The following is a 27,449-nucleotide window of genomic DNA, read 5'->3' on the forward strand; positions in this document are numbered from 1 at the left end:
GTTATAGAGCAAAACAATATTTTAACAGCTGATAGAGTGTTATGTTATTTAACGGCAGCAATTCGAACAGTAAAATAAATAAAATGAAAAAATATATCTGTATAATTTATATGTTTAACTATTTTATTGATTTATTTTATTCCACTTTGGACACGGCATTTGTGGTTGTTGTGTGTGAATCAGATGCTGTCGCGGCTGCAGCAGCGCCAGCTCCTCCAGTTAGTTCATCGACATCTTTGATATTGGTGCTACTATCCGAACTCATAACATCACCAAGAGCATCGTCGTCATCATCTCCACCATTGGCCTTATTATAGACAGTGGGGTATTGCTGAAAGCAATCCTGCATCTTACGGAAGGCCTCATAGCAATCCGAACCTTTCGGTTCCGCTTCGCTATAATGAAAACATGAGAACGCTTCTCGAAAGTCAACGCCGCATGGTCCGGTAGCCATGCCACCCAGGCATGGGCAGCTCCAATTAATGTTGCCATCCTTTGTGATGAGACCCTGAGGCGGTTCTGGTGCTGGCAGCTCTACAGTACTGGGCGTTGAATGATCCTCTTTGGTGGCAAAGATCACCTTATCCTTGCCGAAGACTTTACAATACGAGAACGCCATGATTTTCTGTTGTCTCGCTACGTTTCTTCACCTTTATCTTCTCCAATAAAATACTTTTCGAAGTCCAACGGGGTCTTAGAAGTTTTCAAAACTTGAAAATGGCACGGTACTTCCTGGTAATGCCCAATCAATGTGATTACAGTATGGGTACGTTTATAGAACTCCTCTGGCACGCGGAAAACAACTCGTCGCTGTTCTACGCTGAATTTTACAATATCCAAACTAGTCTTGCCTCCAATTTCGCCAAAGAATTTCTCTAGTGAGTTCAAAACGCAGCCCCGAAAATAAATTGGCGTAAGCTCAACCTTATCAAAATCCCGAAATTTCCTAAAAAAAAAAAAAATAAATAAAAATAATAATGTTACGTTAAGTAACACTGTTGCAACCAACACATGCACGTGTGCTGTTAATTGTGACAATTCTCTTCGATTTGCCGCATTCAACTTACAGTCGCACATCGAAGTAATGATATCCAATCATACTTCTATTAAATATACCTTTAACAGAAGATCTGCCGCTACTGCTCCACTTTTAATTGATCCAAATGCTGTCGAATGAGTTATAAATGCCGTATTTTTTTTTTTTTTCTTTTCTTTCTATTTATGTAAGTGCTTTCATAAAGACTGCTTGTTTCTATCTCAACGTTCCCTGCTTCTTCCTTTTCAACACTCTTGATGTCGTTTACAAGCCAACAGCTGATGATGAATGCGTCGTTTTTTGTGAATGGCAAAAAATGTTTATAACATTTCACAACTAAGCGCGCGTATTTTTTATGAATCTGGCAGCAAACATTATACAATTTTGAAAGTCATTTATTGAAACAAAAGACAAATTGATATACTGTTTATTTGTAAGAAAAACTAATAGAAATGGAACAAATGCAACGCCCGGCACAGAAACAGGCAGACCTAGCGTCAGCCACCACAGCCGATGTTTCGGATGAAGAGGAGGATGATGGAGGACCACTGGACGTGCTTAAGCTACAGGTAAGCGAGTAGATTGTTGAATATTGTCACCATTTATATACATATATTCGAATCTAATTTTGCAGGGCAACAATATCAATCCCAGAGACATTAAGCTACTACAGCAGGCCAGTTTACATACAGTGGAATCAGTGACATATGCGACGCGTCGTCAGCTGCTAAATATCAAAGGTCTGGGCGAATCCAAGGTGGATCACATTATGAAGGAGGCGTCAAAGCTGATACCTTTAAGCTTTACCAGCGCACGCACCATTCATCAAATGCGCTCCGAAGTTGTGATGCTCACAACGGGCTCCAAAGAGCTGGATAAACTGCTTGGCGGCGGCATTGAGACGGGTTCGATTACGGAAATCTTTGGTGAATTTCGCTGTGGCAAGACCCAGATTTGTCATACGCTGGCCGTAACTTGTCAGCTGCCCATCAGCCAGAACGGGGGTGAAGGCAAAGCCTTGTACATTGATACCGAAGGCACATTTCGGCCGGAACGCCTGTCGGCAATTGCACAGCGATACAATATGGACGAGGCAGCGGTCTTGGATAATGTGGCCTGTGCACGGGCTCACAATACGGATCAGCAGACGCAACTGGTTCAAATGGCAGCGGGCATGATGTTTGAATCAAGGTGAAATAAAGATTATTAAGATTATAAAGATTATTATATATATTGGTATTTCTCTTTTAGGTACGCCCTAATCATCGTGGACAGTGCCATGGCGCTATATCGCTCCGAGTATATTGGACGCGGAGAATTGGCTGCACGTCAAAATCATTTGGGTCTATTTTTGCGCATGTTGCAGCGCCTGGCCGATGAATTTGGCGTTGCGGTCGTCATAACGAATCAAGTGACAGCCCAGGTGGATGGCGGTGCATCAATGTTTGTGGCCGATGCAAAGAAACCCATTGGCGGTCATATCATGGCGCATGCGTCGACAACGCGTCTATATCTGCGCAAGGGCAAGGGCGATGCGCGCATCTGCAAGATCTACGATTCGCCCTGTTTGCCCGAATCGGAGGCCATGTTTGCTATATTACCAGAGGGAATCGGCGATGTCAAGGAGAAGGATTGATAGTGCTTGATAAATGATTTTTTTGGTATGAATATATGAAGTAGAAGCTAAGCTATGTTCTTAGTAAATGACGATCAGTTTGGTTAAATGTAAGAGCTTTGATCCAGTTAACATTTTTTGTGAAGAATACGTGTTTAATAAATATGGTTAATATTATTTATATATAATATAAAAATTTATCTATTAACAGTTTCTGTTTACATGAACAGTCATTAACAGAAATTTAAGCGACTGCTAAATAACAATTTCCTGCGTTTCAGCGCTATGTAAACTATAATACAAATCCAATTGCTAACGAATGGACAGCGATTCGGCTAGGCGGAATGCTGACCCTTTAGCATTGAAACCGGAAACAGATAATAGCATAGATTATGATTTTACTAGTACCATCGAACCAGAAATTATTATTGAAACCAGAGAAGCAGTTTAGTCGTAGCAGAGCTCAAGCTAAAGATGAGGCTAACCCATTCTTTCCTATCATACCCGAAATGGAGCAACGCATAAAGCGCATGAAGCAACGCATGTTGGCCCCATTAAAGCTGTCCGAGTAGCATCTGAGCCAGAAATGTGCCAGGCGTGTGGCTTAAACCAAGCAGAATCAACCAAAGGCTGCGAGCGCTGAGGCTGAATACCGAAGCAAAAAAACCGGCAAGAAGTTTAACAGAGCTATGATATAGCGCACATTGGAAACGCCCGAGCGTGAAGAAGGTCGTCGATGTCAGATGAAACGTTGATCAAACGACACCACGGAGCAAATCAAAGCAGCGTGAATATCAGCGCATCGATGGCAGGAACCGTAAAGCAATGAGCTTTACTTAAATGTATATACATCTAATGTGAAATAATATTACTAAATGTACTAGCTTTAATTTCGAAAATATTTTATTTGATGTACATTTTACTGGATAAGCCTAAATTGGGACTGTTTAAGAAATTGAACTTACATTTATTTGGGAAAACGTTAGGGCTGAAGTGCGGCCGGCGAATGCTTAAACTATTCTCTATATAAATCTAGTACGTTTGATAGCCATCAATTTATATTCCATATCCATATTTTATATTCCTTAGTTATAGATTTAATCGCAGTTTGATGCATATGAGGATATGTGTACCCCACAAACTGTATCTTCTGATAGATAACATGTATTATTATTACTCTGATAATGCTTTTATATCTTTCAACAAACGTTCAATCAATTAGAAAATTTTGTGTACAATTTTAGTCATATATACATAATTTATATCTGCTCAATCTCTTTTTCCGTTGTCAATTAATCAATCAAGAAAAAAATTATTTTTATAAACTCACTATTATCTAGTTAATCATTTGTATTGATTGCTCGAATATATACTTCTCTGCTCAATCTCTGCTTCCGTTTCAGCGCATCCTTCGTGAATCCATCAAACACTTCGGGCTTCAGACAAGACACAGCATATAGATATCGTCAAGTGTTTATTTATTTATGCACATATTTTCATAATTATGTATTCAAACATAATAATCTATGTATTGAAAGTGTCTGTGCGTGTGTGTATTATGTGCATGCGTGCGTATGTTTATGTGTGTTTGATAAATTTGTTTACGGATTGCTGATGCAGCTCTCTCAAACGTGATCTAATTCATACTGTTATAGATAGCGCCCGATGATGTAATTATAATAATAAAAAAAAAATAAAAAAAACCAATTGCAACCAGTTTAATTGATTCGATTATCAATTTCAATGGCTCTAATGACGATTTGTAGTAGTAATCGGTGCCTCACATTCAGCTGTACGCCGAATTGAATTGAATTTTTGTTAAACCTAAAGTTAACTGAAAATCAAATGCGTGGAAAATATTGAAATTAATAATTTCAGAGAGTTCCATTATTGTAATGTACCTTAAGTAGTTGTTAGCTGGAATCTGGTGATGCTCTCAGTTTTCAACCAAATCCGTGGAAGCGGCCTCCTCCTGCTCCTTGCTCTTGACCAAATTCTGGTAGCTACTCTCGCTCATCGAGACGCGCAGATTATCATTGATGTTTTTCGTATAGTTCTTGTAGATCTTAACTTTTTCGCAAAAGTCTACCCAGAAGTTCTCCTCAGGCTCGCTATCAGGATTGAAGACCGCCTTAAAGCCATCGTATATGCCCGTCGAGACTTTACGTATGATTTGCGCCTTCTCTTTGAACTCCAGCTCATCCGATATATCCATTTTCCATAGTTCCAAGTTACCCACATAGCGACGTAGCCGCCGCATTATGTCTACACATTCCGGATTTCGCAACAGCATCAATTTATTCAATTCAATATCTTTCAACTGCTCCAAGATCTCCAGACAACGGCCCACATTGGCGCGCCGCAGTCCCAGGCATTCGCGCAGCTGCTGCGACAATTGTATAAAATCCCGTTCCATAAACAACGCATCTTCCTGCTCGATGAGCTCCTCGATGAAACGCACTGCCTCCTGTTTGGGTATTTCATTGCGTACAGGCTCAATGATAATACGTTCCGGCATTGATTCCGCATCCACTTGTCCCGACTCCAATTTCAATTTCAACTCAATCGCCTCCTTGCGTGACTTCTCCAACCAGGCCTGTTCCGCAGCCGGACTCTCAAAGCTGGCGGGCTTATTGTAGTTCATATTGATGCCCAAACATTTCGCCGTAGGCATATACACCATAAGCAGATTATTCTGTATGACCTGCAAGAGCCGAAAATCAATTAGATATATATATTTATGCGATTTATCTGTATACGATTTTTACTCACATTTGAGTGCCGCGCACGCTTCTGCATGGGCGTCACCGCCGCCATGGGCTTCGATTTCTTTACGGACTTTTTGCCGGAGATGCCTTCTGGTGGAGCACGTCTCTTTGTCGGCGGTGGCGTCTCCAGTGTATCAGTGCTACCATCCTCTGTATCGCCATCCACGTGCTTTGGGGCCGCCTTCGACTTGCGACCAGTAGTCGCGCCTCCTGCCGCTCCACGGGCTTTGGGCTGCGCTGGGTGCGTTGCCTCGGTGCTATCCGTAACTATCACGGAATCCACTGATGTAGCGTTAGTGCTGGTAGCAGATTCGGTTGTTACATCTAGCCCTGATTCCATGGTGCTGTCATTGCCATCATCGTTGCTACTGCTTGGCAAATCGATTGGCGCCGAATCCTCGCCTCGCAATGCGCTCTCAATTTGATCGATGGCATCGCTAAATTTTGCACGTTTCATATTTTTGGGATTAGCGAACTTCTCCTTATTATCCACATATGTGAATAGATCTTCAACTTTTATATTAGCGGTCTCTCCGGTACCATAAAAGTAAACATTATACTTTTTGTTTTGGTACTTTGTTATTTTTGCTGGCCATGCTGGATAGCCCTTCACTTTTGCGAACACCAAATCACCGATGTTAAACGTTTTGCTCGCTTTCTCCTTACCCATTCTAGTTATTAAGTAAAGATTCTGATCAAATATAATTTGTACAAATTAATAGTTTTGTTTGCGGCCTCTTGGCGTCTGCTGCTATTTCTCTCATTCACAAGAAACTCGCGCTTTGGTCTTCTTCTTATCGAGCAATATTTTCTATCTCGTTCACAATTTCTTGTGGCTGTACACGAACATTGAACAGCTGTTTTGCTTGCGTTAACAGCGACGTTAAGGCAATCAATCAATTTAACATTTACTCAACTGTTATTAACAGTAGGCGCTAAACAATTTTTAGGAAGTGGACATTTGATTTTTAAATTTTTTTAATGTTCAATTAAACTGAATAAATTGTAAAATGTTTTTAAACAGTGATAAAATGTTTGATGGTTAAAACATGACAAAAGTTGAATTTAACCGTTAAAATTGAAGCTTGCAATATACAAATATTTTGTCTGCATATCCTAAATACTAAAAATTAATAATCAAGTTTTAAAAAGTTACTCTTGAGTGCATAGAAATATTAAGTGTTTTTATTTTTAATAATTTAAGAGTTATGCCATCAAATGCTTGCAATTTATATAATGAAAAAAAAAAAAATGTAAATTGAATTGAAACGTGGTGTGCAGTAGAGGAATGTATATTTATATATTATATATATCTACAGGTAGAAATTCGTGTGCACTTAAATACACCTTACGCACCGACAAATTCACCACGACAACAACTGAAAATATTTCGAATTGTGTGTTTCGTGTTTAGCGCCCAATGAGTCAGTCGACTTTTGTTCGTCGTCAAAGAAAATACAGCTGAAGCGAGCGCTATAAAAAAAATCATATAAACTTGCACACACATATGTAATATATAGATATATTTATAAAAAAGAAATTGTGTTTACGCTGCTACAAAAACAAATTCACAAGATACGAAATAGTTTCAATTTTGTATACGTTCGTTCTGGAATTTGTGGAATTTTTATATCTTGGGGCGTCCGATCGGGCAACGGACTCGTAAACATGCAAGAGTTAATTACGGTTCCCCATTTGACGGGAAGCCTGCCAGCAGATACTCAAAAGAAATTGCGAAGCATTGTGGACGACATTAACAGCATATCGAAATCGGTATTCAATGATAATGACAATGATAAGGACAAGGAGTGCCAAAGGTGAGTCATGCAAACATTACCTGCACTGCACTCAATTTAAGGAAAAAATGCAAATTCGATGCGAATCGAGTCAAGGTCGCGCTTATGTCATGGCAACACGAAGCTCTCAGTTTTTAACTGCGATAATTGGGCTTGACATAGGTGCACATATGTATTATATATATATTTATATATGTACATATACATGGTTATACTAGGCACTGGGCTTGGGCATGCGTGACTAAATACCATTTATGGCTTTTTGCTATAAATTATTGGACACAAGTTTGGGCAGCATTTTAAAGCAGTCAAATATTTGTAGTTTTTATATTTTGTAGAATATTTTTTAAGAAATTTTAAAAATGTACCAATTGTTTTTAATTATTGTTATTAATTTCAATATGTTTATATTTATGCAACAATGCAAAGGCATACCAACGGCAATAAAAAGACAATGAAAGTTAATATTAATTAATTAAAAAAAAAAAAATTTTTTTTATTGTTTTTATTGCTTACTTGCAGAACTCTAGATATATTTTAAACATATACAAATTTACATAAAAAGTTTAATCATATAGCATGAAAATATGAGCAACTAAAAGGAAACACCTTCAACTGCATTAATGGTCTAATATGTGTGTGCGTGTGTAATGAAGCATATGGTCAGATTTTCCGCTGCATTCAAATTGTGCCAAATTTTTATTTCTACACTTTGTGCCAAATTCCATGCCAAATACCTTTACAGATGTGCCCTACCTATACGAAATGCATTTCATGAATATATATTTCAATATAGGAAGCCAATAAAAAGAACGCTATATATATAGCTGTAGACAGATGCAAAAAGAGACAAGGTAAAAAAGTGAATTCTAAAAGTTCAAATTTACAAGTCACATAAACAGTAAAGATCAAATCAATTTTTATATTTTCAACTTCTATTTTATATGGAAGCCAAAGATTTTTGAAATCAAACCACATAAGCTGTTAGCGTTGTCAGACTGTGGATATAACAGTCCTACAAACTGTTAAAATGTTTAATTGCATTTCAACTGCCACTATAAACTCTAACAGAGTTCAAACTTAACTTCAAATGCTGTTAAATGAGCCCTCAAACCTGTAAATGCGTTCTTCATTAAATATATTTCAAAATGTTTGACAAATTTTTTATAAAAAATATTTTTGTGCACACGTTCATTATTGACAGCCCTGACTCTGACAATCGAATTCAAGGACAAAATAATTGCTTAAATATTATAGAGAAATCATCATTTTTCATATCGACTCAGACGAAGGTCTATTCTATTCTGTCTGCTGCCTGTCAAAAACAAAAACAAAAAACAAAACAACAACGCCAAAAATTGGCAAACAAAATCAGCAATATTTTCAACCTTGAGGTGCATAGAAGACGAAATGCCTAAATGATTTTATGCACACAGATATCCGCATTGTAAGCTGAAATTTATCTAGATATATGTATGTACAAACATACATATCTATGTATATATATAAATATAATTGTGGTCTATAAAAATGTCAAATTCCTTTGTGCTCTACATATTTTATAGAGGTTTTCGAGGAAGTGTTCTGGCTACAAGGCTGCACTTCTTCTAGAATCTAGATTATAACATTAACCCATTTCCCTTTGTCATCACATGATTCCCTATATATTTGAGTGTCAACAACTTTGAGCGGGATAAATATTGTTATATTTTTTAGCTCGCCATAAACATAAATTTTCCTTTAATTATAGATAAAATCACAAATTGTTATTTGTTCGCGCTGCATTTGTTTTTGTCTTTTTGGGCTCGAAAGCAAATATTTGCTGGTACTTTTCACACGGCAAAGAACGAAACATAAGAGCAGTTGAGTGAGCTGGACTAGTAGATACCCAGTCATGGTAAATGTACATATATAAGCCAAACTGATTCAATTTAGTTTAGGAAGACATAAAAAACTAGAAGGACTTTTCGTGCATACTTGGGAGATTCCATATTCAATATGAGGCTTAAGAGCTGGACTTTCTAGTCTATTGAAATTTCCAAATTGATCGCCTGAAGACTGAAGACTGAAGCGTGAAATTCTTATACACTCTGAGGTAATCGAACTCGTAGAGCATTCGAACACAGAGACAGCCACAACTCACAGAAAGCTGTAGATCAGTTCGCCCATTGAACCCAATCAGTCCTATAGAATAAAATAAGATTCACCATCTTATACGCTCCGTACATACCCAGTTTACACATTTTCATTGGGTCTAGGGTGTAAACAAAATTTGAAAATATTTTTGTAGATCTATATATGTATATATACATAGATATATATGTATATATATATATATATATGAGCATTATTTGGTGCGGTCAAAGTGAAAGTGTCCGATGATTAATTTTGGCAAAGTTCCAGAGGAATTTGTGATTATTATTTAATGACGACGAAATGTCGCCAGGCAAAAATATATCCAATGCAACTATAAATAAATACGTTTGTTGTTGCTGCTATTTGTATTTTACATTAACATTCCGCTATGCTTGAATTTTTGTTTTCTCTCTCTCTCTTTCTCTAATTTCAAATGAATCTGTCAAGTCAAAGTTGTCATCACTTAAGGTAAAAGAGAATCGCCCAAGTTAATGCCAAGTGCTTGATGAAAAGGAAACTATTTTGTACATGAACTATATAATATATGATCACACCCGGATTTATAAATATATATATTATTTTTATGCAAATTAAAAGAGGATGTCACAAATAATTTAGTCGTTAAATTTTGATCCGTCATTTAGATGTATGAATCACTTTTTTCCTATAAATATTAAATTATTAACAATTATCAAAATATTTGATTCTGCTCATTTCTAAATAATAAATCTAATTTGAATTAAAGTATAAAAGTATAGTAGAGCTTTAAAGTATAGTAGAGCTTTAGTAATATGAAAATCTCTTGTCTCTCTTTCTGTTTCTCTCCCGCTCTCGTTTACCTATTGAACACCTTTATAAATCAATTCTATTTTGGTAATGTTCATTATCAAAGCGAAAAAAAAAAAAAACAAAAAATAAACTCATTCGGCAAACTAATTATAAACAAAATTCTTTTAAATATATACAGGAAAAAATATATGGTAGGGTGAGAGACATATGTTTAATGTCTTCATATGTTTATTATTTTGTAGTATTCCACGTAGGTGCTGAGAAAACAATGACGTACATAGATATAGATATAATAGATCAACCAGATAAATACGCTTAACAAAAACAACAATGCTAAAAGAGACGCTAATGCCCATTCATAAAAGCTTATTAGAGGGGAAGGAACTGATTTAAGATTCTATTTGTTTTCTTTTTATATTTTTTAAGCAACTCAAAAATATATATTTATTTTTTCAATACACTTTGTTATTTACGTCTTAACTTTGTAGAATGTTGTTGCTTTTTTTTTGGCTTTTTTTTACGACTAAAAGATGAAATATATTTTTGCTTTTGACAGCTTGCTTGATAGTTAGGCTTTCAGTGCTTAACAATTAGTTGCTAAACATAAAACAGGGGCAAAAATAAATGTTAATGTAGCATATATAGTGACTAATTGTTATCAAAGATTTTATGTAGGTTTTGCTAAAAATAAATCTATTTTGTAGTCAGGTGGGATGCATAACATATATCTATGCGGATGGACAGGCGTAGGAGTTGGTATTGCGTTTGAGATTGCTATTGGGGGCATTCACACTGAACTAAACATGGATTCTAGTTTGTATCTCAATAAATCAGAATCTTTTTCAATTTGTAGTATATAAATATTTTTAAATTTTCTAACTCACATTTTTGATTTAATTATTTTTATTGCAGTCAAACAAAGTTGGAGGAACACACTCCGTATCCAGGCATTTCCAGGCTAACACCATCACTCTACCTATGCGGCGCAGCGGCTGTGGTGCCCGCCCACCTGGACAAGCTGGGCATTAGTTGTGTAGTGAATGTGGCGCCCGAACTGCCAGATACGCCACTCTCCAGCTTAAGCAACCCATTGTATCTGAGGATCAATGCACAGGATCGAGCCGGCGTCAATTTGGCAGCCCATTTTGATGAAGTGGCCGATCTGATTGAGGAAGTGCGTCTCAGTGGCGGCAGTACCCTGGTGCACTGCGTGGCCGGTGTGAGTCGTTCCGCCTCGCTGTGCTTGGCCTACCTAATGAAGTATGGGGGCATGAGTCTACGGGAGGCCTACACACACGTTCAATCCATACGGCCGCAAGTGAGGCCCAATTCCGGTTTCTTTCAGCAGCTGCGACAATACGAACAGGAATTACGCGGCAGCTGTTCAGTTGAAATGATCTACTTTGCCTCATTGGATAAGGAAATTCCCGATATCCTAGAGCCCGAATACAGAGCCATGGAGGATTTCTATCAAAGATATCGCAGCTCGCTTAAGAAACGTTAGGGGCCAAGAGTTCGATATAATAGTTTTTGTGATATGTGTGTTAATTTTTTTTTTTTTAATGTAAATAACTTATTTGCTAATTCTTAATATATAAATATTTATTTGTGTATTAGTTGTAGAACCTAACTATTTTTATGTGCTGATAATTTTATGAAAATGCTGAAATATAGTAGAGAAATATATATGAATTTCTCGAGTTTAAATCGTGGGGAAATTTTAGATATGGCAAAATAAGTATGTTTCTAATGTAAGGCTTAAGTTTAAGCTCAGCGTCAAGTTCAACTTTACTTCACAAAAGAGCAGAAAATAAATAGTTATTAACAAATTAGATGCTTAACTTCATTTGCAACCCTACATATATTCAGAAAAAAACAATACAACTTTCCAAATACATTGAATCAATTTATTAATTTCATAAACATCACGCAAGTCGTATATACATTAACAACATAATTAGGTTACATCGTAATATATTCTGTATATACAAGTCATTTAATTTAACTAGTTAAATATTTATTTATTTATTTTGGGCTTATTAAATGCTCACATTTATTGTACTCGCGCCTAGCCAGACAAATTTGTTGACAAATTTGTTGACTATTGCCATTGCAGTTTCGTTGGTTTTTTCAAAAGCTAAATTAACAAATTCAGATTTACAGTCTCTATCAAAATTACCAAAGCGAAAATGAAATACATTTATATGTGGATATGATGTATGAAACGTCAAACATTTATCGATCTATGGGCTGGCTACACATATTGAGTGACCAAAAAAAAAAAACTTTGGCACTCGCACTGCCTAAGAAACAACCCTTTAGCACACGACTTAAAACGAAAAATTTGCTAGTTAAAGACTGAAGGAAACATTTGTGTATACATTAAGCTTATTCAACTAGATTTTAGTTTTAGTTGTAGTTTGCGTAAGACGTAGCTTAGCGTTGTTGCATGGCCGTCAATTTTGACTTCAGCTCGCGCTGACTCATCAAATTTTTGAGGTTCTCGTATGCCGCATTCATAATGCCCCAGCTGATAAAGGAGCGACCCGTATTGAATGCACAGCCCCGATAAAAGTTAGCAATTCGACTATCTCGCTCCCGATAGATCCTCTTGCAGGCATGCCAACTGCCCTCCGTTAATTGTCCCATTTCGCTCTGCAGCGACACCTTAATCACATTGAGAGGATAAAATAATGTGCTAATGCTGGCACCGATCACGGCGCCAGCTATAAATTCTTGTGCAGTTCTGGTCGACACCGATTTCTGTAAGCAAATACAAAAAATCAAATTAATTGTCTAACGGCGAAGGTTGAAAGTAAAGCTGCAAAATTTAATGTCAATTCGACTCAATTCAAGTTTATCGTGAACTTTAAATTATATGGATGTTCAAAGTATCTACCTAGATAACATTTGTTTAACTTAAATCTTTGCTCATTTCTTTTCAATTTGGCAGCTTTGTCTATATGCTGATATATTTATATAAATATCTAGATACTTGCCCTTTTCGGCAGGCGATTACTGGCTTCTTCACGCAACATGAAAAACAATGCATTTGATAAGCCGTTGCGCCAAAATACTGGTTCAATGCCTCTGTATAGCTCCCGAAAACCGTAATTCGTGACAACATACCTACAAAATATATATAATTGATCTGGGGATCGAAGAGAACTTCGCATTCGCTTACCTAAACGCGCTCGGCGTATTGGAGAAATAACGATGGAACTTCGAGTCGGCCAACAGCGTCTGCACGCGTTCGAATGGCAATAAAATTGATTCGGCGCTGCCTGCGACAACGCCGGCAATAACCTTGGCACCGTAATCATTAAAGCGATAATCCTCGACCAGATATCGTCGCGTGCCATCGAATACGCCAAACATTATGGACAGCGATATGGTCTTTTGTGCCAAAGGCGGCAGCATGCCGCGGTATAGAAACCCGAGGCCCTCGTGACGTAGCTGCAACATCGCCGAGCTGACTGGCACTCCATGCAGCATTTGTCGGAAAATGAGTTTGTATATCGGATAGGTGACGCAGATGTTGACAAACGCCGAGCCACAGCCGCATGCAAACTCCTCCCATTGGAAGGCGCCAAAGAACCGCTCCAGAAAGATGCTGTCATGGTTAGCACGAATAGCAAGTGTTGCTGTCACTGGGGTTAATGCAGTTGCTGTTGTTACTGCTGCTGCTGCTGCTGTTGCTGTAGCTGTTATCGCCGGCTCCGACTTAGCTATCACGCTGTCATTCTTATCCAGAACGCCATCGACTTTCATATTGCTGCCGTTGTTGCCGTTTCTGTTGCATGCGTCGTGTACGCATATGCTACCTTGTTACCATTGTTTACGGTAGTCGACCTCAATTGCACACACTTCCTGTTCAGTTTGTTCTTTTTGTTTTGGTCTTTTCATTCACATTGATTTCGCTTAATTATATAATGAATTAAAAGTTATATTACAACGAACGTGCAGGGTGATCGAAATTTGCACATAACTATTTCGGTAACATCATTATCGGCATACCGTAATGATAAGCGGATCTAACAGTTTATGAATCTTAATTACGAGGGATTTATTATTGGGTTCCTATCCTCGTATATTTATAAATAGTTCACAGACACTTCAGAGATCGCAGGTTGTACGACAACACTGTTTTTGTATTTATACTGTTATCGATAGCTCGATAAAATCTGCATGTGCTTAATGCTCAAGAGTACATGAAACTATACGATTCTTTATCATATACGAATTTGACAAACATTCTAAATTTCAGTAAAAAATTCAAAAACTCAATGGATTAAATAAAATAAAATAAATGAACACAAAATTGAAAAATATATTAGAAGAATAAACATTTCATTTTTGCCCAAGCTACATATGTATAACATACAATCATACGCCTACGTCTTACGTTTCACAAATGAATTTTAAATAATTTTTAACAAATCGATTAAATAATTATTTCAATTTATGAATATCATATCATATCACATATGTATCACTAACCAGAGAGCATATAGACCGGACACGTAGTGTAAAGTGTTTTGCACACTTATTTTCGAGGGTAATCTCCCAGTCAACTTCGTATTTGCTCGGCTCATCACTTTTAGGGGTCGGACTACAAAAATATGCGAGAGCACAATCATTTCGCTTTGTGCGCTCGACCGAGATGGTCGATGGTTGAACAAAAGATCCCTCTACGCTCAATGTTTCCCTTGCTCTCTCTCTCTCGATGCTCTTTGCTCTCTCAAATGTGTATATGTGTGTATGCATGTGAGCACAAGCAGCAGCTCTGAGCTGCCAGCTCACGAAAATTGAAATTTCTTCGCAGCAAGAACCCATGCCTTCCCTTCTGTGTGAAGAGTATACCGAACTTATCAAACCGTTTGCCAAGCTCGTACAAAATATGTATGTGTTTTCGATTTTATTTGTGGAAAGGGTATGAAAGCGTTGGTGCTCATAGTGAAAATGCTTTCGCGACGAGCGTGCACGCACACACTCTCCCTTGCTACATGTACTATGAGCATTTGTGTGCCTGTGTGCGAAGCTCTTGCTGCCAGTAGCAATTTTAAATCCCAGCATTTGCATTTGGTCGATCTTGTGAAGTGCTCACATACATACATATGTACATATGTATATACATATATACATTTGATTGTGTGTACGCATGGGCTGCGATGCTTACAATTATGGGAGATCACTTGTAGAAGCATTTCTATGCCTATGTGATTTCATATGTGCGTGTGTGTATGGGCATGTGTGCTTGGGAGATGAACATTGGCGTGTGCCTGCCTCAACTTAGAATGATGTGAACGATTTTGGGCTTTTGTAGCTTTACTGACTAGCTGAAGCGACAAGTGCATGTGTGTAGTATATTGACTGGCGAGTAACTCGCGCTTATATTTAAGCACCTGATTTCATTTCAATGAATGCATTTTTTTTAATACTTGATATGCACTTGTCAATACAGCGTTTTTTTACTTGCATGCATGTATATATAATAACAGGTGCAAGGGATTGCTTTCCATTAGCTTAATGAGCTTAATCAGGTATTACATACATACATATATAAATATAAGCGCGAGTTACTCGCCAGTCAATATACTACACACATGCACTTGTCGCTTCAGCTAGTCAGTAAAGCTACAAAAGCCCAAAATCGTTCACATCATTCTAAGTTGAGGCAGGCACACGCCAATGTTCATCTCCCAAGCACACATGCCCATACACACACGCACATATGAAATCACATAGGCATAGAAATGCTTCTACAAGTGATCTCCCATAATTGTAAGCATCGCAGCCCATGCGTACACACAATCAAATGTATATATGTACATACATATGTACATATGTATGTATGTGAGCACTTCACAAGATCGACCAAATGCAAATGCTGGGATTTAAAATTGCTACTGGCAGCAAGAGCTTCGCACACAGGCACACAAATGCTCATAGTACATGTAGCAAGGGAGAGTGTGTGCGTGCACGCTCGTCGCGAAAGCATTTTCACTATGAGCACCAACGCTTTCATACCCTTTCCACAAATAAAATCGAAAACACATACATATTTTGTACGAGCTTGGCAAACGGTTTGATAAGTTCGGTATACTCTTCACACAGAAGGGAAGGCATGGGTTCTTGCTGCGAAGAAATTTCAATTTTCGTGAGCTGGCAGCTCAGAGCTGCTGCTTGTGCTCACATGCATACACACATATACACATTTGAGAGAGCAAAGAGCATCGAGAGAGAGAGAGCAAGGGAAACATTGAGCGTAGAGGGATCTTTTGTTCAACCATCGACCATCTCGGTCGAGCGCACAAAGCGAAATGATTGTGCTCTCGCATATTTTTGTAGTCCGACCCCTAAAAGTGATGAGCCGAGCAAATACGAAGTTGACTGGGAGATTACCCTCGAAAATAAGTGTGCAAAACACTTTACACTACGTGTCCGGTCTATGTGCTCTCTGGTTAGTGTATGTATCATATAGCCGGTCGAGCGTGTATGACAAGCTCTGTATTTCAAACGGAAGCATCAGTTGGCAGCTCTGTTAGCAGTGTCAGCGCTGACAACTGTCAAGCGCGGCCAACTTCACGTCTTTTTTCTCTCTTTTTGACGTGCTCTTAGCATATAAGCGGTTCGTATAATTCCTAAAATCTATAAATTTCTTAAGCATCGCCATAAAGTGTTGATTTATTTTGAAACAAATCATTTACTGAATAGTTGCAAATGTGCAAGATGCTAAAATTGCAATCGGATAAAGTGATTCTAATGTTCACTCAAGATAAAGTTTGTTGACATTCAAAAGAACCAAACGCTAATAAGGATTTGGTTTTCAATTACAGCTCCAAAATGACCATTCGCCCAGCATACAGGCCCAAGATCGTTAAGAAGCGCACCAAGCACTTCATCCGTCACCAGTCGGATCGATATGCCAAGTTGTCGGTAAGTTAATTATGAAATATAAGCAAAGAAGTTCCCAGACTAAAATTCACTCATTTGCTTTGCAGCACAAATGGCGCAAGCCCAAGGGTATCGACAACAGAGTACGTCGTCGCTTCAAGGGCCAATATTTGATGCCCAACATTGGTTACGGTTCCAACAAGCGCACCCGCCACATGCTGCCCACTGGCTTCAAGAAATTCCTCGTACACAATGTGCGCGAATTGGAGGTACTGCTGATGCAGAATCGCGTCTACTGCGGTGAGATCGCCCATGGTGTATCCTCAAAGAAACGCAAGGAAATCGTTGAGCGCGCCAAACAGTTGTCGGTGCGTCTAACAAACCCCAACGGTCGCCTGCGCTCCCAGGAGAACGAATAAGCTTAAGATTGGAGTTCACTTATACGAGTTTTTTATAAACATAGTCGGAATACAACTATTTGAAACGTTACAAGTGAATATTTCTAATAATTGTTTATTTGTGTATCTGATGGGGTCTAAATAGATTTTTAATTGCCCAACAAAGGTTCTATTTCTATTTCGTAAAATCAGATATGACATATTTATATATCTGTATAATCCCTTAACAAAATCCCGGTAGACAGAATCAAAAGCCATTCTAACGATTTGGAAATTAATGAAATAGTTGCAATCGATTAGTGACTCGGTTTTCTCTTCCCGACTACGAATTGTTTGTTTTAATCGAACTGTTGTTTATTTGAAATATTTCGTTTTTATACATATATAGAAGCGTTTTATATAGAAAAATAAGTCATGTCAAGAATTTATTCCAGCCTAAATACTCTAGGATTCCAGAATTGTTATGCTTCAATAGCTTAATCATATAAAGGTTAATATGTGTTAGATTAGGGGTGCTTAAATGCTATTTATTTTAATACGACATCATGATCAATTTGTAAATGATGCTCTAGTTCCTTCTTGTTCTCGTAATTAGTGCTGCATATGAGGCAGAATCCAGCGGAATTGTCATCGTTATCAGACATAATCACTGTGACGGCCTGCTCGGATTCGTCAACGTCTACTTGTAGTTCCTCAACCACCTGATCATCCACTGGCACCTCTTCCCGCACGCCATAGACTACATCACCTTCGTGTGTCTTCATATGCATCTTAAGTGTATAACGTTCCGTGAAAGATTTCGGACAAACGGAACAATAATGCCGTGGTCTATTCTCCTTATGGATGAGTGTATGATGATTGAAAGTCTTACGCGATTTGAATGAGACGTTACATATGCTGCATATGATTGGATTCTCCTCGGCCTCATGACGCAGGCGATGATTATAGAGCAGATTGTCCTGGGAAAAGCGTAGTCCACACTTTTCACATTGATATTTCTTCTTGTCCCAGTGCATGCGCATGTGCCGCAGCGTATTCACTGGCCGCGAAAAGCTCTTGGGGCAGTATCGGCATTGCTTCTCTGTTTTTCCCTCATGCACGTTCATGTGCAGTTCAAGATATTCTTCGTCGCGGCGTATAATTCCGCAGATGGGACAGACATGAGCCTGCGTTTTATTGTGCTCCTCGCTGATATGCTTCTGTAGTTGATAGCGTGCATTGAATATTTTACCACAAGTGTTGCATTCCTGTTTGACGCGCTTTGACATAAATCTACCTTGATCATCCTCATCCTCTAGTTTAGGGGAGACACCATCAGACTTGCCCTCACAGAGAAACTCCTGGTCATCATCATCATCATCATCATCGTACTCCTCCTTGATTTCCATATCCACATCTTCCTCATCTTTCACGAGCTCCTCAAATAACGCTTCCGCTTCGGCATCATCTTGTGCGGTTTTGTCTAATTCCTCTACCAGACCCTCGTCTTCGTATTCCGATTTCAATGCTGCTTTTAACTGCGTCGTTAGCTTCTTTTGCGTAACCATTAAATTAACCATAATGGTATCATATTCGGCCAATTCATTAAAACATCGCGGGCAAAGTTTTGTTTCTGCGCTCAGTTTGATTTCGGTTTTCATGCAGTTTGCGAGGTGGGTAAGAACTAACGACACCGATTTGTGTGACGAAGGCACCTTGGCTGAGAGCAATTCATAATTTGCAGTGCCGTGTATGTCAACGGCACCGCAAAAGAAGCATGTATTCATGATTTCCGAATATCGGCCTTCCTTCGTCTTCTGGAGTCTCGTAAATGTTTACAAAATCGCCGCTTGGATTTAGGGATGTAAGTATTTTAGGGATGGACCGATATGATATTATGGTAGCGGGTGCGAACACTTTTAGAGATTTCTTAACTTTATTAATCAACCTTTTCTAGATACCTAATTGTGATTGTATACAGCGTTGTAAAATAATCGATGACGTGCCGATAGTTTTTAGCTGTCAAAACGATAGTCATTAGCACTGACGACACAACATTGTCATTAGCCAGCATTGACAATACTGGTGTAGGGCTGCCAAGCTGTGGCATAAAGAATTAAAAATTTAATTATTTATTTAAATAACGGAAATGTAATTAATTTTTCGTATTTATTTATTATTTTTAAAAAATGAATGTAAAACGAAAATTTGTTAACATATACTTTAAACATAAGTTTTATTGGCCATATTTTTATATCACATCCATGAACCAATTTTAAATCAAGCAAAATACATTGAATTCGCATTAGATGTATTTCATTTTAATTTTTTCTTGAATTAATTAACTACATTTATTGTGGTCATGATTTATAGCTTAGGTAATACGTAGAATTTCAGTTAAGTGAAAACTTAAGAGATCACTCTCATGATTTAATGAAGTTGAGGACTTATTTACAAAAGTATTTTCTCTTACCCGATTAGTAAATGATTGAGAGGCATTTCTTAATTGCGTTGATGTCGTCATTGACTTTTCAGTTTTGCAGACAGATCTTTGATAGACTAGTCTATCGCAGACATCTCGTAGTTTTGCCAAAACCGAATACAAAATTTTCAAACGCTTTATAATACGTTTCAGATCTACTTGAATAGATATTTCAAGTACAGCCTGGCATTCACGTAAAATGGCGATAAAATCTTGATGCAACCGCTTGCCTTCCACATCTTCAATTAGCTCTTGATAGTTTACCTTAAGCTGAAAGTGTTCGAATAAAACGTTTCCCATTTGGCTTACTTTCAATAAATAGCCCTTGGGATAGAGTGTCGCTGCATTGTCAATGCTCTCGTCCAAGATATCCAAAAAGTTGCTGATCAAGGCTCGACTGTCAATTATTTCGTGAACAACATTGCGAAACATCAGCAGCTCTTCCTTGAAATGATTTTCCAGAATATCTGCATGGTATAATGCCGACGTCGTAGCTTGGAATTTAAATGCGGGTACAATACACGCGTCCAAGGACTCCAACGAGGCCAAACAACTTCGGATAATTGTCTTCGTTTTCACATCTTGCGTAAAGGCTATGGCAAAGACGCCAATCTGTTGTATGCAATCCACATTGATGTCAAAATCACAAATCAATTTCTCCACATCAGCCGAAGATTCGCTCTGTTGCAAAGCGTTCTTCAATTCACTTATATAAGTTGTCTCCCCGAGGCTGTTGAAGATCAAGCGCAATAGAGCTTCATTAAGATAGGTTTCCACTGAATACAGCGCTCTTTGCAGAGACAAAGCTTCCAATTTGCGCTCATTTCGATTATAGTTGTCAAAGTTCTTTTCAAAAGCGACACATTCATCCAGAACCGTTTCACAGATGGCAGTCAGGGCCTTCTTATCCGAATCGAGTGCAACATTGGCAAAGGCCAAAGCATGCCGAACAATGTGATTCACTTGACCCACCAGCTGAAGGTGCTCTTCAGCATCGAAGATGTCATCCTGCTCCGTGTCGACTATGTCGCTATAGCTCTCCAACTTATCCAGTGCCAAATCCAATAGCTCCACAAACGAAAGATCCTCCAGTTTAACTGGAGTGCTGGCTATAGCCTCCTCATTCAGCTGATATATGGATGCTTGCAGCCGACGCAGACACCACTCGATGCGATCCCGAAAATGTGTTCGAGTTGCTAGCAGGGGAGAACCACCTGACTCCTCAATATTGATGGTGCGCTCCAATTGCATGATACACGTGATAATTTGCGTAAAACATAGATAAATCGTCTCTATGTGTATTTTACTATATCCATCCACCTCAGTTTTGGGCAAGAAGTTCTTTAATTCACTTGCAAACTTATGAAATGTGGCACAAAATCTATTCAACGACTCGATGTTTGTAAACTTTTCCATCAAATCCGTGCACACATTCAGTTGCAAAAATAATTTATCCATTCTCGTTAAACGTTCGAAACTCAACTGAAGTCAAATGTTGCCCGCTTAGGCTTTATATAGAATCAAGATTGGTTAGGTATGGGTAGGTAAACTATTGTACGATCCACAGATGGTTTAAAACATCTGTCATTTTATGGCAGTTACTTTTTGGAGTTTACCTAGTGCTACCTGCTTTAAGTGTGGATTATGCGCCTGTAAATCCATTCATAGCCATTTTATATAGGATCCCGTCCATTCTGCTATTTCGGTATCGACTTGAAATTCAACAAAGTTTGCATGAACCTAAGACTGCTTACAGGTTATGCGAATTAGGAAGTACAGCAACAACTATGTTAGAGCTGTCGTATTTGTAAAACATAAATATTTCGATTATACATTTTTATTCTTAATTTACATTCATTATAAATATATATTGAGACTTTTATTTAAAATATTTTTACTTGATGCAGTTCTTTTATTATTGAACTTAGTGTCCTTTCTGAACTCAAACAATTCATTTTTATGCCAAATTCAATGAAAATTGGATCCTTTAGTAATTAGCATAAGTATAACCAATGGCCACTCAAATCGGTTGCTTAAACAGTCTTTAAAACCTAAGTGTACTCAAAATATTTTAATTAATACATTTGCATTGTCTTTGTGTTCATGAATCGTAATGGAATTCAAAAATATTTGCGATTTTAAAGATTGATTGCCTGACTTTCTGTGGCCGACATTGTTGACTCAGCTGGCATATGGACGCGTTTGTGCACCTTTAAGGTGTATTTATCGACGAAGGACTTTTCGCAGTCTGTGCATTGGTAGCGGGGACGATCGGTTTGATGAGTGCGCAGGTGATGTTTGTAGGTGCGTTTCGTTTTGAATTGCTGATGACAAACATCACAGATCAGGGCATGTTCCTCGGCATCGTGCCGCATTAGATGATTGTACATTAGCCAGGACAGTGAGAAACGTTCGCCACACTTTTCACACTGATATTTCTTCTTGTCCCAATGCACCTCCATGTGACGCAGAACGTTCCGTTTGTGTGAGAACTTTTTCGAACAGTAGCGGCATTCTAGCTCCGTTTTGCCCTCATGGAGATTCATGTGCAAATCAAGAACTTCGTCGTTTTTCACTTTAATGCCACATATATTGCAGGTGGCCAATTCGTTCTTTTGGCAATTGTCCGTTTTGATGTGCTTTTCGAGACAGTCCTGATTCGAGAAAAGTTCGCCGCATATGTGACATGGGATATCTAGATTGTCATCCCCATCTGAATCGTCCATGCTCTCCTCGCTCTCGCTAAGTGGAGAATCTCGATTTGACTCTTCCATATCCAGAAATTCGTCATCTGCCTCCCGCTTGACGTTCTTCTGTGGCGATTCATTTTCCACGATTCTTGATCGTATTTCCGGTAATTTCGGTTTACCGACATCCTTCTTGGGCTGTAAACATATCGGTTTCTTTTTACGACAGCTTAACAAAGAGTTCGCAATTTGTCGCTGCACTTGGCTCAGGTTCCGAACGAGCCGGTCGTAATTGAAGAGATATTCGAGGCAATCATTGCAAGCAGCCGACGTGGGAGTCAGATCCAAGCGTTGGTTGATTACCTTTTCAAAATATTTCAGTATATCTTTGATAGGCTTGAATGTGCCCGGGACGATGCAGCCTAAAATGGTTAGCGTTAATATTGAAACTCTTCGTGTTTTGTCAAACTTGCCTTCAATTAGCTGAAAGACGCCAACGGACTTCACCTTGCCACAAACGAAACAAAACGGCCGTGCTGTGCTCATTTTATGGGTAATTTATTAAATTTAATTTTCAAGTAGATCTTTACTTGGAATCTATCTGTATATATATTTTTTTTAATAGCAACAATATTTTCTCTAGTTCTCGATTTCTGTACTCAAGAGATTACCGTCAGCTGTTTTATTTTTAACAGCGATAAGCAATTATATTAACATTTGCAGCAGCTACAACAATGTGTAAACCAATATGAGCAAAAACTTATCGATACTTTGCAGTAAGGATCGGTAAAATAATAGGAAAACTGTCGTTAGTTGGAATAAAAATACCAGTACCAAAATCACGTTTAATTGAAAAGCGTAAAAATTATATATATGAATTTGAGCAGACAATGTGTTAAGATTTTAGGTACAGTTACAACAAATAATGCTGTTACTTGTCACTGTTAGAAAATCACAGTTACTACTTACTATACGATATTTAAACGTATCAGCATCTCAATATCTGTCATTACTAGAGAAAATGCAATGTGTCTTTAAAAATTTGCTAAAATCAGCTGTTACACATCTTAGCGGTAAGCTATAAAAATAAAATGAAAATAGTAAATTGCTTATACAAGCACGAACTTTTATCATTTCTATAAAGGAATACGTTCACTAAAAATGGCTAACAGAGCTTTTGATTCGATACCTTTGGTCGATGTAGACAAAAAAGGAATTTTCAAATATGTTCTAATTAAAATTTATGGCAACGAGGACTGCGCCGAAACATCCGAAAAATTGGTTGTTCGTGGATATTCTGATTGTCAATTTCATTGTAAGTGTAGCATTTGTTGACTTTTTCTTGGGTAATCATAATCTTGGCCAATTCTTGTTGTGCTTTAAGCTGATATCTATGAACGCATGATGGAGATTTGCAAGAAGAACGGCTTGGACTCAGAATGCCTGGGTGGTGGACGCATTGAACACGACCCAGAAAAGAAGTATATGAAAGTCTATGGATTCTCACAAGTAAGTTCTTACTGTAATTGCTTACTGCTATTGTAAAAACAAATATTTTTGTTTCTCATGGCAGGGCTTTGGCAAGGCAGATCATGTCGAATCAAAAAGAATTTTACAAACAAAATATAAGGACTACGAGATCGAAACAACCGATGAGGGATATTAATTATATTGTAGTTCCTTTTTTTCTGCAAACATGAATTTAAATTATAAATTGAAATTGTATTATTTTTTATCATAAACTAAACTACATTGGAATGTATAAGAATGCATACGGCTTCATTAAGTTTTTTTAAGGAAAAATTTACTGTTTTTTAATATAATAATGATAAAGGTTATATCATATACAAACGGTTATGTCATATATAGCAGATCCGAAAACATTTGCATTTCGTTATATGAAACGAAAGTTAAGATATGTAGACATTTCAAACAAAGTAACATGGGTAAATGTTGACAGCTTGATAATCTTTCAAAACAAAATATCAGTCATACTAAATACTTACGACAATTTGGATGCAGCTTTGAAATTATTAAAAATTATATTGTGAATTATTTGGAAAACCAAGCAAAAAATGAAGTATCCACAGGTTATACTCCCGCTTCGTTATACTCTGAACCGATATTGTTGTAAGTTATATTGTAAATGTATGTATATACATATAGCTCTTTAGAATCATCAACTCAATTCAATGTTTAGTGCGAAATTATGCAACTACTAAGAGGATCACACAGAATCTCATCAGTTGTCCTCAAGTAAGATTGGGAGAGGGGAAACTTCTGTATCTGTTGATCTCCATTTATATGCATGGCGAAACGTTGTTTTCCCGGACGATTGTACGCGGTGGGCGTGCAAAAAAACATCGTAAGTTGATCATTTGAAAATATTTATTTCAAAATTTAATTCCCATACAATGTTTAGTATACCTTTATGACGAGGTCAGAGAAGAACTGGAGGAACTTGGTTTATGCTCTAAAGCCTTAGGTGGTGGTATGATGAACATTAATACCAAATCACGAGAAATGACGATCGACGGAAAATGCAAAGTAAACTGTTGATTATTCTTATATACGTATGTATGTAGATAATTATTATTAATTTTCAGACCTTCGGAAGAGCGGATCATCATTTGACAAAGGAAATATTATTGGGCACTCCTGAATACAAGAATTTTAAAATTACGGTTGGGAAATAGGGTAGCTATAAATTTTTATAATATGAAAGGGGGAAAAAAGGCATAACAGATACACTGTGTGAATAACAAAAAAAAAAAAAAAATTCAATAAAATGTAAAATTAATACAAATGTCCGTTTTTTGCTTTTTTATTCAGTTGCGACAGGATATAAATTTATTTTGACATTTCTGTGGAAACGACCTGAAATTTTCACTTCAGCACATTTATTGAAGCAGTGGAAACGCCACAAAACTCATTTATTTCATCCGTTTCCAACACTACTGAACAGTATTGAACAATAATGTTTTTCGGCAAGCAGAATTTAATGCTTTGATTTGTTATAAAAATATTCTATCTTCAATTAAAAAAATATAGAAAATGAATTGTTGCATTTGCCAGTTTTCTGTGCGCAACCCAAAAAACATATACGAGGAGTCGATTGGAAAGCCGCCCATATTAATCAGCGACTTGGTCGTGCAATGCACGAAGGGCACGAACTATGTGCTTGGCGAGGTGGGCTCAACAATATGCAAGAAATGCTGCGAGAAACTGTCGCGCTATCACAAATCCTTACAAGTCGCACGGAAGCTGCGCCAGGAGATCCTCGAACTGATACGTAGTCCATTTATTATCAAAGACTTCAAATCGGCAATCTCACGAAATGAACACAAAAGCGATGACCCTGACAAATTTGACACCAACATCAGCGTCGAAATGGTCGATACAGTGGATTTGGATGATGATTTGGATGATGGGCCAGAAGCGATACCAGCTGTCAAGCCGACAATCGTGGATCCAACAGCGGTGACAGAAGAAAGGTTGGAGGAAGACGATGTAGATGACAAAAATGAGCACGATTTCATTGTAAAGAATTCCGATTGCGAGGAAGAGGAATTCCAAGCGATCGACCTGGAGTTAGATATCGAGAATGAGATAATTATAAATGAAGAGGTCCCCGAAGCGGATTTGGACGATGATGGGACGAAGCAAACAGCGGATGAAATAGAAATATTTAGAGAGGACAAGGATATGCTAAGTGAGTTCGAGGATCAAATGGATGGCACTATCGAATACCTAATCTCAGACGCTGAGGATCAGGACAGTTCGGGCGACTACACAGTGAACATACAATGCCCCAGCTGTCCCGAACAGTTCAGCAGTCGTCGGGCGTACAATGCACACACGAAACGTGAACACTTCCCTGGCTATGTGTGCGATCAGTGCGGCAAGACGTTGCAATCCTATTCGGGCTTTATTGGCCACCTGCAAAACCATGAACCAGTCAAGCAGTTCGAGTGCCCTCATTGTGGCGAGCGGTTTAGTCGCAAATTCCGACTGAAACATCATATGGCATGGCACACGGGTGAAACGCCGTATCAGTGCGAGGTGTGCTCGAAACGTTTCGTACACAAGGTGGCGCTGTACAAGCACAAAATGATCCACGACAGCGAGTCAAAGCGGCTGGAATGTCAAGTCTGCGGCTTCAAGACGCGCACCAAAGCCCATCTGGAACGGCACACACGCTCCCACACGGGCGCCAAGCCGTTCGCCTGCCCCGTATGCAATAAGCGCTTCTCCCAAATGTACAATATGAAGGCGCATCTGCGAGAGCACGAGAATCCGGGCAGCAATCGACACAGGCGCTTTCACTGCCCCAAGTGCACACACACATTCATCAATGAACAGAACTATTTAACTCATTGCCAGCGGGACGATTGTACGCCAGTCTAGCGTTTCACATGATTTTGTTTACGATTTGTATATACACCTCTATTAACTATATGTTGGGACAGCTAAATAAAAACGAATTCGATTTAAATGTCAATTTCATGTACTTGATTCGTTTGTTGTTTTTTATTAGATCTACATGCAGTTTTTTGCTCACAAATAAAATATGGTTTTTTGTTTACTATTATAAATGTATGCATTAATTTCATATTTCTGCGATATTATGCTCGGTTTCTTAAAAAAATATTTATTGTGTTGTTTATTTTATTATTTTTTGTTTTGTTTTGTTTGATAACTTATACAAGTATAACTAATCAATTAATATTTTAAGCAATTATGCAACTATTGGAGCAATTAGCACTCATCGTTTATCAAAAGAAATTTGTGTCCAATGGTAAATATATATATTTATATATAAATATATAATATAGACGAAAGCACAATATATGCATACAGATATAT

General features: G+C 37.9%; 13 protein-coding genes across 15 annotated transcripts in view; 6 read left to right on the plus strand and 7 right to left on the minus strand.

The window, feature by feature from the left end:
* LOC108649179 (sex-regulated protein janus-B) overlaps positions 1 to 25,391 on the plus strand; it is an 83,044-nt gene extending 57,653 nt beyond the window's left edge. For 2 of the 3 annotated variants that reach the window (XM_089264473.1, XM_089264477.1), the window contains exons 2-5: positions 24,654 to 24,713; positions 24,784 to 24,948; positions 25,006 to 25,130; positions 25,190 to 25,391. In XM_089264473.1, the coding sequence (XP_089120599.1) occupies positions 24,659 to 24,713; positions 24,784 to 24,948; positions 25,006 to 25,130; positions 25,190 to 25,279 (435 nt within the window). In that variant the 5' untranslated portion in view covers positions 24,654 to 24,658 and the 3' untranslated portion in view covers positions 25,280 to 25,391. Of the gene's footprint in view, positions 1 to 10,251; positions 10,263 to 24,653; positions 24,714 to 24,783; positions 24,949 to 25,005; positions 25,131 to 25,189 lie in introns of those variants that run through there. The other variant, XM_018098198.3, reaches the window with a different exon arrangement.
* On the minus strand, positions 103 to 619 carry LOC108659069 (mitochondrial intermembrane space import and assembly protein 40-B). The gene has a single exon (XM_018111801.3). It carries the CDS (start codon positions 617 to 619, stop codon positions 137 to 139), a length of 483 nt encoding a protein of 160 aa, XP_017967290.1. The 3' UTR covers positions 103 to 136.
* LOC108659070 (uncharacterized) lies at positions 250 to 1,251 on the minus strand. The gene is made up of 2 exons (XM_018111803.3): positions 1,068 to 1,251; positions 250 to 946 (listed from the first exon to the last, which is right to left on the minus strand). The coding sequence occupies exons 1-2, from the start codon at positions 1,097 to 1,099 to the stop codon at positions 637 to 639; spliced, it is 342 nt and encodes a 113-aa protein (XP_017967292.1). The 5' UTR covers positions 1,100 to 1,251; the 3' UTR covers positions 250 to 636.
* On the plus strand, positions 1,342 to 2,827 carry spn-A (RAD51 recombinase homolog spn-A). Its single transcript, XM_018111796.3, has 3 exons — positions 1,342 to 1,605; positions 1,671 to 2,227; positions 2,288 to 2,827. Exons 1-3 carry the CDS (start codon positions 1,489 to 1,491, stop codon positions 2,670 to 2,672), a joined length of 1,059 nt encoding a protein of 352 aa, XP_017967285.1. The 5' UTR covers positions 1,342 to 1,488; the 3' UTR covers positions 2,673 to 2,827.
* Positions 4,113 to 6,244, minus strand: Jasper (JIL-1 anchoring and stabilizing protein). Its single transcript, XM_018111794.3, has 3 exons — positions 5,424 to 6,244; positions 4,553 to 5,355; positions 4,113 to 4,485 (listed from the first exon to the last, which is right to left on the minus strand). Exons 1-2 carry the CDS (start codon positions 6,087 to 6,089, stop codon positions 4,588 to 4,590), a joined length of 1,434 nt encoding a protein of 477 aa, XP_017967283.1. The 5' UTR covers positions 6,090 to 6,244; the 3' UTR covers positions 4,113 to 4,485; positions 4,553 to 4,587.
* Positions 6,808 to 11,832, plus strand: LOC108659068 (dual specificity protein phosphatase 18). The gene is made up of 2 exons (XM_018111800.3): positions 6,808 to 7,236; positions 11,053 to 11,832. The coding sequence occupies exons 1-2, from the start codon at positions 7,088 to 7,090 to the stop codon at positions 11,642 to 11,644; spliced, it is 741 nt and encodes a 246-aa protein (XP_017967289.1). The 5' UTR covers positions 6,808 to 7,087; the 3' UTR covers positions 11,645 to 11,832.
* LOC108649020 (mitochondrial nicotinamide adenine dinucleotide transporter SLC25A52) lies at positions 12,026 to 14,521 on the minus strand. The gene is made up of 3 exons (XM_018098011.3): positions 13,325 to 14,521; positions 13,140 to 13,269; positions 12,026 to 12,903 (listed from the first exon to the last, which is right to left on the minus strand). The coding sequence occupies exons 1-3, from the start codon at positions 13,909 to 13,911 to the stop codon at positions 12,577 to 12,579; spliced, it is 1,044 nt and encodes a 347-aa protein (XP_017953500.1). The 5' UTR covers positions 13,912 to 14,521; the 3' UTR covers positions 12,026 to 12,576.
* Positions 16,600 to 17,534, plus strand: RpL32 (Ribosomal protein L32). Its single transcript, XM_018098041.3, has 3 exons — positions 16,600 to 16,771; positions 16,980 to 17,079; positions 17,145 to 17,534. The coding sequence occupies exons 2-3, from the start codon at positions 16,987 to 16,989 to the stop codon at positions 17,454 to 17,456; spliced, it is 405 nt and encodes a 134-aa protein (XP_017953530.1). The 5' UTR covers positions 16,600 to 16,771; positions 16,980 to 16,986; the 3' UTR covers positions 17,457 to 17,534.
* Positions 17,829 to 19,425, minus strand: Sry-delta (Serendipity delta). Its single transcript, XM_030383491.2, has one exon. It carries the CDS (start codon positions 19,199 to 19,201, stop codon positions 17,963 to 17,965), a length of 1,239 nt encoding a protein of 412 aa, XP_030239351.1. The 5' UTR covers positions 19,202 to 19,425; the 3' UTR covers positions 17,829 to 17,962.
* Positions 19,700 to 21,398, minus strand: Sry-alpha (Serendipity alpha). Its single transcript, XM_030383490.2, has one exon. It carries the CDS (start codon positions 21,352 to 21,354, stop codon positions 19,789 to 19,791), a length of 1,566 nt encoding a protein of 521 aa, XP_030239350.1. The 5' UTR covers positions 21,355 to 21,398; the 3' UTR covers positions 19,700 to 19,788.
* On the minus strand, positions 21,720 to 23,250 carry Sry-beta (Serendipity beta). The gene has a single exon (XM_089264417.1). It carries the CDS (start codon positions 23,127 to 23,129, stop codon positions 22,035 to 22,037), a length of 1,095 nt encoding a protein of 364 aa, XP_089120543.1. The 5' UTR covers positions 23,130 to 23,250; the 3' UTR covers positions 21,720 to 22,034.
* Positions 23,494 to 24,355, plus strand: janA (janus A). Its single transcript, XM_018098197.3, has 4 exons — positions 23,494 to 23,656; positions 23,728 to 23,898; positions 23,968 to 24,092; positions 24,157 to 24,355. The coding sequence occupies exons 1-4, from the start codon at positions 23,509 to 23,511 to the stop codon at positions 24,247 to 24,249; spliced, it is 537 nt and encodes a 178-aa protein (XP_017953686.2). The 5' UTR covers positions 23,494 to 23,508; the 3' UTR covers positions 24,250 to 24,355.
* Positions 25,392 to 25,507: 116 nt separating the features above from the next.
* ZIPIC (Zinc-finger protein interacting with CP190) lies at positions 25,508 to 27,063 on the plus strand. Its single transcript, XM_018105375.3, has one exon. It carries the CDS (start codon positions 25,638 to 25,640, stop codon positions 26,988 to 26,990), a length of 1,353 nt encoding a protein of 450 aa, XP_017960864.1. The 5' UTR covers positions 25,508 to 25,637; the 3' UTR covers positions 26,991 to 27,063.
* Positions 27,064 to 27,449: the final 386 nt, after the last annotated feature.

This window comes from Drosophila navojoa, chromosome 2 (assembly GCF_054131105.1).
Source record: "Drosophila navojoa isolate 15081-1374.11 chromosome 2, UAZ_NAV_1.0, whole genome shotgun sequence".
NCBI classification, from domain to species: domain Eukaryota; kingdom Metazoa; phylum Arthropoda; class Insecta; order Diptera; family Drosophilidae; genus Drosophila; species Drosophila navojoa.

Bases quoted from the DNA above. Each gene is read 5' to 3' on its own strand.
- LOC108659069 (XM_018111801.3), bottom strand. From the start codon at position 619: ATGGCGTTCTCGTATTGTAAAGTCTTCGGCAAGGATAAGGTGATCTTT.
- LOC108659070 (XM_018111803.3), bottom strand. From the start codon at position 1,099: ATGATTGGATATCATTACTTCGATGTGCGACT. The intron at 947-1,067 runs GTAAGTTGAATG...TTTTTTTTTTAG, and splicing joins CATTACTTCGATGTGCGACT to GAAATTTCGGGATTTTGATA.
- spn-A (XM_018111796.3), top strand. From the start codon at position 1,489: ATGGAACAAATGCAACGCCCGGCACAGAAACAGGCAGACCTAGCGTCA. The intron at 1,606-1,670 runs GTAAGCGAGTAG...CTAATTTTGCAG, and splicing joins TGGACGTGCTTAAGCTACAG to GGCAACAATATCAATCCCAG. The intron at 2,228-2,287 runs GTGAAATAAAGA...TTTCTCTTTTAG, and splicing joins GGCATGATGTTTGAATCAAG to GTACGCCCTAATCATCGTGG.
- Jasper (XM_018111794.3), bottom strand. From the start codon at position 6,089: ATGGGTAAGGAGAAAGCGAGCAAAACGTTTAACATCGGTGATTTGGTG. The intron at 5,356-5,423 runs GTGAGTAAAAAT...CGGCTCTTGCAG, and splicing joins AGCGTGCGCGGCACTCAAAT to GTCATACAGAATAATCTGCT.
- LOC108659068 (XM_018111800.3), top strand. From the start codon at position 7,088: ATGCAAGAGTTAATTACGGTTCCCCATTTGACGGGAAGCCTGCCAGCA. The intron at 7,237-11,052 runs GTGAGTCATGCA...TTTTTATTGCAG, and splicing joins AAGGACAAGGAGTGCCAAAG to TCAAACAAAGTTGGAGGAAC.
- LOC108649020 (XM_018098011.3), bottom strand. From the start codon at position 13,911: ATGAAAGTCGATGGCGTTCTGGATAAGAATGACAGCGTGATAGCTAAG. The intron at 13,270-13,324 runs GTAAGCGAATGC...TATATTTTGTAG, and splicing joins AATACGCCGAGCGCGTTTAG to GTATGTTGTCACGAATTACG. The intron at 12,904-13,139 runs GCAAGTATCTAG...ATTTGCTTACAG, and splicing joins GTAATCGCCTGCCGAAAAGG to AAATCGGTGTCGACCAGAAC.
- RpL32 (XM_018098041.3), top strand. From the start codon at position 16,987: ATGACCATTCGCCCAGCATACAGGCCCAAGATCGTTAAGAAGCGCACC. The intron at 17,080-17,144 runs GTAAGTTAATTA...TTTGCTTTGCAG, and splicing joins ATCGATATGCCAAGTTGTCG to CACAAATGGCGCAAGCCCAA.
- Sry-delta (XM_030383491.2), bottom strand. From the start codon at position 19,201: ATGAATACATGCTTCTTTTGCGGTGCCGTTGACATACACGGCACTGCA.
- Sry-alpha (XM_030383490.2), bottom strand. From the start codon at position 21,354: ATGGATAAATTATTTTTGCAACTGAATGTGTGCACGGATTTGATGGAA.
- Sry-beta (XM_089264417.1), bottom strand. From the start codon at position 23,129: ATGAGCACAGCACGGCCGTTTTGTTTCGTTTGTGGCAAGGTGAAGTCC.
- janA (XM_018098197.3), top strand. From the start codon at position 23,509: ATGCTGTTACTTGTCACTGTTAGAAAATCACAGTTACTACTTACTATA. The intron at 23,899-23,967 runs GTAAGTGTAGCA...TTGTGCTTTAAG, and splicing joins TTCTGATTGTCAATTTCATT to CTGATATCTATGAACGCATG. The intron at 24,093-24,156 runs GTAAGTTCTTAC...TTCTCATGGCAG, and splicing joins AAGTCTATGGATTCTCACAA to GGCTTTGGCAAGGCAGATCA.
- ZIPIC (XM_018105375.3), top strand. From the start codon at position 25,638: ATGAATTGTTGCATTTGCCAGTTTTCTGTGCGCAACCCAAAAAACATA.